Source organism: Melampsora larici-populina, assembly GCF_000204055.1.
Source record: "Melampsora larici-populina 98AG31 unplaced genomic scaffold MELLAscaffold_48, whole genome shotgun sequence".
NCBI lineage: Eukaryota > Fungi > Basidiomycota > Pucciniomycetes > Pucciniales > Melampsoraceae > Melampsora > Melampsora laricis-populina.
The window spans coordinates 752,078-762,345 of NW_006768812.1; the positions used below are offsets into that span (position 1 = coordinate 752,078).

The 10,268-nt window shown below is 38.5% G+C and overlaps 2 protein-coding genes across 2 annotated transcripts; both read left to right on the top strand.

Moving 5' to 3' along the window:
• Positions 1–2,181: 2,181 nt before the first annotated feature.
• MELLADRAFT_67013 (uncharacterized protein) lies at positions 2,182–4,014 on the top strand (the record flags this gene model as incomplete). Its single annotated transcript, XM_007415090.1, has 10 exons — positions 2,182–2,263; positions 2,386–2,490; positions 2,581–2,678; positions 2,756–2,858; positions 2,928–3,040; positions 3,128–3,238; positions 3,324–3,333; positions 3,425–3,540; positions 3,656–3,751; positions 3,826–4,014. 10 exons carry the CDS (start codon positions 2,182–2,184, stop codon positions 4,012–4,014), a joined length of 1,023 nt encoding a protein of 340 aa, XP_007415152.1.
• Positions 4,015–7,882: 3,868 nt separating this feature from the next.
• MELLADRAFT_92089 (uncharacterized protein) lies at positions 7,883–8,101 on the top strand (the record flags this gene model as incomplete). The annotated part of the gene is made up of 1 exon (XM_007415091.1): positions 7,883–8,101. The coding sequence occupies one exon, from the start codon at positions 7,883–7,885 to the stop codon at positions 8,099–8,101; it is 219 nt and encodes a 72-aa protein (XP_007415153.1).
• Between the last annotated feature and the right edge of the window lie 2,167 nt (positions 8,102–10,268).

Here is a 10,268-nt window from a genome sequence, read left to right on the forward strand (position 1 = left end):
TCGCGCTTCGATCATGTAGGTAGATTCGGGTCGGATAATTCGACCCGGGGGCGCAGGTGATCGAGGCTTCGATCACACCTGAACTTAAGTCTGAGCAGGTCTGAGCACACCACCTCGTCAGAGTTCAACCCCAGCTGAGTCGGCCTCAGCCGGTCATTGAGGAGTTGATTGAGCAAACAGACAGAGAATTGGTTTGAGATTTCCCCATAAATAGAAGAAAACACACATGTAAGGTTGGGATTTTCATTCATTTTAACTCAAAGGATAGCAAACCTTTTCTCGACTAGATATGTATCCGTGTTTCCAGGTGTACTAGTCTCTATGCTTTTGACTGTTGAGATGATGCTATACCTATGCAATCCGCAATTCACGCTTTAAAAAAGGCTCAAGGGATGGTTGGCACCGTCGATGATAGTTGTGAGGTGATACGACTTGACACGCGAGGTGGTGAGCTTGAATTACATCTTGAATTACATTTCCTCACGAAATTACGGCTCAACAAGAATAAGTGAACAGCGAGGAAACATCAATATTTCCGATTTCGAGTTTTATAATACATATAGATCTAGAGTAGTTCTATCTAATGATGAGCTGGTGGAAGGGATTGAAAAAGTCCTACTACAATCTCCCGTGCTTCTCAAGTGCAAAGCTGTGTGGAAAGCGCTTGGGATGAAGAAATAAATAGAAATGGTTTAAATCATTTAAAGAATCTGACGACCGAATACCAACACCTCCTGACTTGAGGCTTTTATACCAGCTTCATCTCCCGTCACGGTCAGACAAAGTTAAGAGTGGCATCATCGCCAGCGTTGAAGGTCCGTCGTGTATAGTTCTGCAACGCCGGCACGTGAACCAGTACCACCCATCCCAGTGGAATATCTTCAACGTAACTCGACTCCCGATGATGACAGTGTTGGAAAAATTGATCAATCGCCACAAAAGAAGCGTAGATTGGAAGGAGCTTCAAATTTCATAACAAATATCGAATAATATTAGGAAACTTGATGGAGAAATACTTCACATCACTAGTTGGGGCCAAGGAATTTCTTGAAGCCTAGACTTAGTCGCGGTGTATTGATTTCGTTTTGTCAATTCTGAAGCTGGTGCTGATAGAGTGCTTTCAGCATCTGTCATGGTTACAAAATACCAAGATGTAGGCAATTTGAGCAGACAACAGGTCCACTATCAGAATCGTGTTCCGTTCGTTTAAAATTTCCTCAAGGTAGTCCCTACATAGAAGTTAATTCTGATAGTTCAAGAAGTCGAAGTTTTCTTTATTCAAGAAAGATCAATAAGGACACCTTTTGTAGACAGTTATCCTTGAAAATTGTCTTTGGATTTCATAAAGACCAACAATTGCTTCTGAAACTTGAAAACTTCACTCGTCTCTCTCTACCATAATACATTTTGCACCAAACGTCATTTAAAAATTCTAATCACCATGAAACCAAATCATTTCATACGCAATGTATCGGTCATTGTATAACAGTATGATATGATCGTAAACAAGAACTGGATCTCGAATGGTAAGTACCCTATATGATCGACTTCCGATACATCTGATGTCTCAACTCTTGTTCAAGCATGAGGTACTTGAAGGAATGCGGAGATGCATATCAATCAAGATCGATAGCAAAGGGTTTCCAATCACACCAAATACCGTATACGTATAGAATAGATACATAGATGAATTACCTTATCGAAAGATAAAAAAGTCTGATGAGCTATTGAAGAGAGAAAATATAGAAACTTGACGTCAGAGGTTTGGTAACCAATATGATTTCTCCGATTCGGATTTGGATTGTAAACGCGGGATTTGGATTTGGAATGGAATGGGGTTTATTTTTCAAGAAGGGTTTCCGATTGAAATCATATCAAGTCAGTCACACAACTGGTTCTGATGGTTGTACCCGATTTATTTAAGATTTCCTATTGATCTTTCACTCCGATCAGAACGGCTTACGGTTTTTTAAAGGTCTCCGATCGGATATTCTTATTGAAACTCATCGAACAATTCAATTTCCCGTACTATCTCTTAATCTTGCTTATCTCTTCCTCAACTTGTTTCTTGGATTTCTTTTTCTAAGCTTCTTCATTACTCTAACAAAAATCAAAAAAACCACAATCCAAGACTTTCTCCTTGTTTTTTTTTCTAATTCCCATTCAACTCAATCATAAAGAATGTCTACCGATAAGATCTCAGTTTTATTAAACTGGCATGCTACCCCTTACCATCTTCCTATCTTCTTAGCTCAATCTAAAGGTCTTTTTTGATTTCTATTATTGATTTCTTATTTATATTTTGAGAGAAACGTCTTGAAAGAAGAAAAAGAAGAGTGACTGATGATTGGCTTTGATTTGATGATTAATCTTGATGGTAAACAGGTTACTTTAAACGAGAAGGTGTTCAAGTCGCCATCTTAGAACCAAATGACCCTTCTGATGTTACCGAACTCATCGGATCAGGAAAAGCTGATCTTGGTTGTAAAGGTTAGTTTACTTATTATTCATGAATTCTTCACGCCTTACCATTTAGAAACTGAAATGCGAATGGGGAATTTCTAACTTGCTCAACTTAAGCCATGATTCACACTTTGGCTGGAAAGGCTAGAGGTTTTCCGATCAAGAGTATTGGAACTTTGATGGATGAACCATTCACTGGTGTAATCTACCTCGAAGTAAGCTTTTCTCTAAAGTGATAGAGAATTGTATGGATTTGGATTTCTGATCTGAGCTTTTGAAATGGTTTTTGAAGGGATCTGGTATTACCACTGACTTCAAGTCTTTGAAAGGTAAACGAATTGGTTACGTTGGTGAATTTGGTAAGATTCAAATTGATGAACTTACAAAGTACTATGGTCAGTTACCACTTATTTTGTTCAGTTCGAGTTATAAGATCGTTCTAAGCATGTGAAGTATTATCATAGGTATGACCAAGGATGATTACACTGCAATCCGTTGCGGAATGAACGTTTCCAAGGGTATCATCGAAGGTACCATTGATGCCGGTATCGGACTTGAGAACATTCAACAAGTCGAAGTAAGTTCTGCTTGAATTATCAATAATCTTTTTTTCTGATCCACCAGAATTCAAGGTCTTGTACTGATTCATTTTTACTTCGATCAGCTTGAAGAATGGTGCAAAGTTAATGGCCGACCCGCTTCAGATGTTAAGATGTTACGAATTGATGAATTGGCCGAATTAGGTTGTTGTTGCTTCTGCTCCATCCTTTACATTGTGAGTTTCCATTTGACTGTGTAAGGTTTCCTCTTCACAGTTGTATTGAATTTGTTTTATTTTATTTGGCTTGTTCTTTATCAAGGGAAACGAAGGTGAGCTATTTCCCATTTTGAAAAATTAACGTTCCCAAACTTGTGTCCTCAACTAGTGACTGATGTTATGCCTGTTTTTGTGAGATATCAGGTTGGCTAGCCGAGCACCCTAAGGAAGCTGCTGGCTTCATGCGTGCTGTCAAGGCTGCTGCCGATGACATGTTCGCTGACCCTCGTGCCAGTTGGGCAGAGTACTGCAAGATCAAGGTAAATCTTCGAAATTTATGAAAAAAATCTTTAAGATGCTCTTTTTCTGGTATCTCATAAATCTATTTTCTTTGATTTGTATCACTAACGTGTATGATTCATTTTCCGATTTCAGCCGGTTATGAACAGCCCACTTAACCAAATCATGTTTGATCGTAGCTTCAACTACATGAGTCAAGACCTTGTCAACGTCTCTCGAGACTGGAACAAGGTAATTGACCATTCTGTTCACCCTTTCAATACATAAATCAAATCTCATCTAATTAACTTTTCTTTTCTTTTCAGGTTACAAATTACTCTCGACGACTTGGGATCGTGCCTGATGACTTTGTCAGCAACTACACCAACGAATTCGTTCAATGGGCCGTTGCTGATGAAGGTGATGATGCAGCTGGCTTAGCTAAACAAGCTGAGATCTCTCGTCTTCAAGCTGAAGTAGCTGCTAAAGGTGGTGTTCTCCTTGGTCAATCTTAAAGAATTCATACAAATCTTTCTTTTTCTTTCTTTCAAAAATACTTGAAGTAAGCAATTATATCTTGTTGTTTTTTTTTGAATGAGAGAAAGATTTTATTCTTGGATTGGGTTTTTAAATCTTGTCTCTTGATATATATATATATATAAATAAATATGTATGTGTTTTGAAAGGAGGGTGCAGATATGTGTTATAAATCAAGTTAGAGAAGTGTAACATCAACTTGTTGTCAATGGTAGTTATTTAAAGGTTCTTTAAATATATCCAGAAATGAAACCTCTATCATTTTAACAAGCAAGGGTTTAAGAAGATTTGTTATCTTTAGAATAGATCATCATCATCATAAATCATATCATCATCCTAAATATTAACGGAGAACCATCAATTTGAACAAAACCTGACAAAACTCCCTGCCCCGCTTGAAAATTTGATACTTTGGAGCATCTGATGTTTCTGACTTTCAATGATATGTACTACTCATGACCACCAATCCCCTTTATCTCACTCCTTCACACTTCGTCCACTGTCCCTTTCGACTCGACTTACCCTTCATACACATTTCTCAACCACTGCCTAATCAAAGACTTACTTAATATCTACTAACTGGAATCAACACTCGAACCTCAAGATTGTAACATTATCTGAAAATTCATTGACACCTATACTTGACTATAACAATAGTTTTCAAAGCAATGCAACCAATTAAAACTTGCCAGGAGATTGATTCTAAGGCTGATGAGGGGACACTTCAAGATTGGAAATGTGTGACCTGTAACTGTTCAGTGATCATCTGATTTTTTGTCTGGCTATCACCTTGTGTTTAGTCATTCAATAGTCATTTAAATCGATTACTGATGGTTTGTTTTCTTGACTACATCAATTCAGGCACATAATTTTTAATCAGAAAAGTTGATCAACCCATTAGAATTGATGAAAACTTCCCAAGTCAATACCCGACTCATCACCAATGGTCTTCTCACTGGCAAGAGATTCAACTTTCAACTTGTTTTAGTCAAGTGGACCGATAAGTGTTTCAAAATTTATATTGTGATCCTACAAACAATCAATTCCTACATTCTGTTGTAAAACCTCATGCCTATGATTGTCAGGAAGCTAGAAGTAGAGCTTGATTTGGTGGTATGACAATTGTACCTATTGCACTATCCGATGAACTCGCAAAAAGGATCGTTCCTACAAAACTTTTGTGGTTAGCCGATTATTATCAAGACTATGATTGACTTCTCAATGGTATACCCTTTTCGTTTATCTGAACTTGATCTATGATAGAGGAATTGCTGATTCTACTTCTTGTTGATTTATTCTGCATGTTGATTGGTGTGAACACAACTTCACCAGAGGGTCACAGCAAATTGAAGGAAAGACTAGATCGATTTTTCTTCATCAATGTAATGTTCCACTGAGCAAATACTCCAAGGAATCTAGCCTCCAGACTCACTACTCATCCCACAGGATGGTGGTTAGATTCATCATCAGATCTGATGAAAGCGGAAGTACACCAATTGCTAGAAGAACTCATCAAAAGTCATTTAGATCATGACAAGGTAGTTGCAGGACTTAATTGCCAAAAAGAAACTGGTACGTCTTGTGAACTTTGCAACGTAAGTCAAATTGAATCATATCAAAGTTGAAGTCAAAACCTTGCATCTGCTGATATGATGTTTTAGGCTCGATTGTCATTTTTATTCAAGTCTACAGACAATTTTTCAAATCAATTCCAGAAGAAGAACAAGGGAATCCATTACTTTTTGCATTACAAACGGTGGCCTTGAAAACATCAGGACGATCTCCAAGTCATCAAAAACACAGCAATAATCGCTCAAAGCTCATCATTTGATTTAACTCACATCATCATAAAACTAAATTGGAGACCCCTCACTTGCTCCTCTTCTTCAATCTTTGAGTCGAGGCAGCTGGGCAATCAACAAAGCCATCTCATTTACAAGAATGTATCAACATGATCATCTATCAATGAAAAAATTCTCTTCGATCTCACAACCTGCTCCACTTGCTACTTCACGTGACACCAGCTACAGATATAGATTTGCTTATTCAGCTTTCTTACAACATATGGATGGAGCGACCTTCCTGATTACTACATCTATTGTAAAACTTATCTAAATTAATCTATTACAACTCATGATCCAATCGAATTAAAAGGACATGAACCAATATCATATTCATCTAATCCTGATCATCTGCTCAATATTCAACTCCGTCAGTGCAAGAAGTTATCCAAAGATTCAATACTCATACATTTAGACTTACAAATCCTCACCCTTCTCCAGCCATTTGAGCAGCTTGAGGATCTTATAACCAATTCAAAGTGGTTTCAAAAAAGTCCTTGGCTCAATTTTATGAAAGTCATTTGAAATTACTCTCATTGGAGTCGGCTGGAATAAGTTCAGCAGTGGGAACTACAGATGACACAATAAATATCATAGTAGTGATCATCATTTTGGTCCTTGGTAAATTGGGGATATGGTAGAGATTCCAAAGCCAGACCTTGATCTTGTGATTATCTCAAACTTTTGAGTTTCCTTGTATTCTTGTCAATTTACTTGAGTTTAAGATTGATTATCCTTGCTAATTTGATTTGAATCTGGTAGGTGTTTAAAAGAAATTAATTACCTTATGCTGATGCCTGCATTGAATTCATTACCACAACTTCTTTGTTGATACCAGGAATTGAAAAATCACAAAACACATTGAACAATTCACAACAACAACAACAACAACAACAACACCAACACAATGGTATGAATTCTAATTATCTCCAAGGCTGTGTTGATGATCAAAATGCTCAACAACAATCCCCTGATGCTCATAATAATCTGAATCATAACATGATCAATCAACAAAGCTCATACAATTGGTGGTGGTGGCAATGGGACTTTGTTTGGTCAACAACAACAAAATCAAGGAGGGTTATATCAAATGAATCCTAATGACCATTCTAATTTTGCAACTGGGGGACTACTACCAGCAGCACCTGTGATGACAAGAGCTAGGAGTAGTTCAAAACATATGATAGATGGACCATCACCACCACCTCAACCACCATCTAGCCTTTCAATCACTAACACCCAACAACTCACACCAGCACCACCTCCATCACTAACAGTTGCTTACTTACCATTACTTTCACCTGATAGTCATATACATCTGGCATCATCTTGATCAACTGATACAATTAAAGGTTTCTGAAGATTTAGATGAAAGTAGATTAACAGCAAGTTATAGATGTCAATAATCTGATGCATGGTGAGAACAAGAGAAAGAAAGATTAAATAATCTTGAAAATTTTTTAACAATAAGAATGAACACAATGAACTTGCTGGCAATGGGACTGGTAATAAAGATCAAACTTGACAAAAGTTTTTGGCTTCTAATTGATCAAAATCTTCAAAACAATTTTACTGGAAATTTGGATAGGTGCAAAATGTGGAAACCTAAGTGGACATTGAGGCTGTGTGTGAGGGATGAGTGTACTGATCATGATTTTAATACACTTGGATGATGATAATGAAGTCATCTTGATATGACTAGATGTATGGCTTTTGATCAAAGTGGACTTGCTATTGTTTTGGGTAGTGATGAGTACACAGTCAAACTTTGGCATTTAAATTCAGTCACAATCTCAAAATGAGTATCACATTCTGATCATTCATCAAACCGCAAAAGATGTATGAAAACTAGAAACTCATCTTGGTTAATGATTTTGATAGTCCAAGTCCATCAAGCTGGCCTGAAACTGAACCACAAATCACATTTTGAGATCATTCAACCACAGCTACAAGTGTAGTAATTTCAACCTCACCACCCCGACTTCAGTCAGCTTCATTGACTGTGATGGTATGGTCAATACCTACACCAGAACATAAAACTTATGCACCATTTGATTCAAGATCATGGCTTTATACATTTGTTGGACATACAGATGAGATTTGGGATATGATACTCCTACCCTTAAAATTAAGAGATGAGGCTTTATTAGCTACTATCAGTGAAGATGGAACAATCAAGGTTTGGAGTGCTGATGAATTAAATTCACCATTGAAATTAATTTGAGGATATTATGGTACATTAGATTAAGGAACAGAAGAAAATAAAAGAACTGAGAAAGAAGACAGATTGGTGAAGGTTTGAAATGAAAATGCCAACAAAGTGAAAATCACTCCAACTTGTCATCCATAATAACCGGTATCTTCCAGCTGGACAGATATCATTGGAGCACAGTGGGAAGTCTAACTCTGCAACTTACACCCTTTAAATACCAATCATGACTCGAACTTTACAACATCCAAGCCCGCTGTGTTAGTCCCCCTCATCTTTGGTTTGGATCACAACACATCTACTTCTGGTAAGGTTCTTTCTTCCCAAAAAATAGACCCAATACTCAATCAAACACAGTTTTCTCTGAGGGGGAATATCATCCATTTGTGAGTAAACCCAAAAATTATGAAGGTGAGAGGATTGACTGTGTAGGGGTTAATGGCATTGGAGTACACTTCTGTTTTCCCTCATCAACCTTCAAGATTAAAATTGTTACTGTATAATAAAGTGTTGTTCTTTCATATTTTAACCTTAATAAAACCCATAACTTGATTATTACTACCTGAAAAACCATTTTCCAACTTTTACACCTTTATTTTCAAATTTTTCTTATCTTTTCTTTTTCTGTCTTGTTGTAATAACTTTGTAAGTAAACTATAATGATCTTAAGAATATATTTGAAATGAGATGACATAGTATTGACTAATAAGTATACATAAGCCTCTAAGAGCTTCAATTGATCTGAAAACCTGCATTTCGAATTTCCTGCTATACTGAAGTTTCCTAATAAATTGATAAAGTAATGATGATTAATTTTCTTGATTGATTTCATAAATAGATCACCACACCGGAGAGAGCTGATTTAGGCCTTTTTCCATCTTGACGGACGTCTCTGCGACTAGTGGTCTCCCGTTTTCCACTACGTCACCGTTCCAAAGGACCAGACAACCCTTTTTCAACGCAAGTAACAGTTTCACCTGCTCTTTTTCTTCTTCCTCTGTGAGTACTCGTAAGGAAGTGGGGGATTTGTCTGTTGGACGAGTTGAGGTTAGCGCAGGTGCCTGGTCTGTGTGGTCCTGTTGAATCTTGTGGTGCTGAGGATGCCGGTTTCTAATGTGATCTCGGTATTTGTACCAAGGTGGCAGAGTGTTGTTGCTGGAAGGGTTTCTGGGTAGGTCTTCAATAAGGAAGCGTTTTGAAAGAGGTTGGTGGTCTTCCGTGGCTGATGATAGCTCTTCCTCTACCAGATTGTACGGTTGTGATCTTGGGAGGCCGCTTCCGCTGGCCATAGGTACCCTGTTGCCACGGTTTTCAATTTAGCTTCCAGTGGTGGAACCGTTGATGTATCTAATGAGAGCTTATGCCTTGGATATGCGACCTTTGTCGCAGAGCCTGTCCACATGGTTATTCAATTATTCTAACCGGTTCACTATTGGTTGTAGATGTCATGGTTTGTCAGAATTCAACGCTTTGTCTTGCCCCATACTGGGTATCTTGCCAAGACGCAATCACATCCCCCCTCACAGGGTTCTTGGAGTGAATCATGGGCCTTTAGCCCCCCTATCTTGTTTTCTTTCTACGACTTGTACCCGGCAATTTTGTCCGGAGGGGGTGATCTCACCGCCAAGAAATTCACGTCGGAATGCCCCTTCCGATGTCACATCGTGGACGGTGTTCCGAAGCAGGGTCGGGGCCAAATTGGGCGATAGAATTGTTGTGCGATGTGTAATCACATCTTCACTGTCCGATGGGATCCGCAGTCCAATTGAGGATCGCTTTGGCACAACCGATGAAACTGAGCGCCGATCCCAAACCGCATTGGTGGCCGCCGACTGAACCTCAGTCTGATCAGGTCCGATGGCTACTCGTATAGCGCTCATCCGACTAAAACAAATGTGCGATACAATCATCGCATCGCATCCCCTCTGAGCAACTAAATGTCGGGCCTTTTGTCCCGATTCAATCATTTTTTCGATTTCATGTCGGTGTTTGAATCGCGATTCAATCCCCTGAATGCCCGATTCAATCTCGCTGGCGAGGCAACTTCGGTTGCATCTTAGCGACGCATTCCAAAAGCAGCCGATGCAATCGGCGTAGGACCGATTTGGTCTCGAATCGACACAAAAATTGCAGAAAAATTTTCTGTCTTGCTTATTTCTTTGACACCAAAAACAAAAAGCGT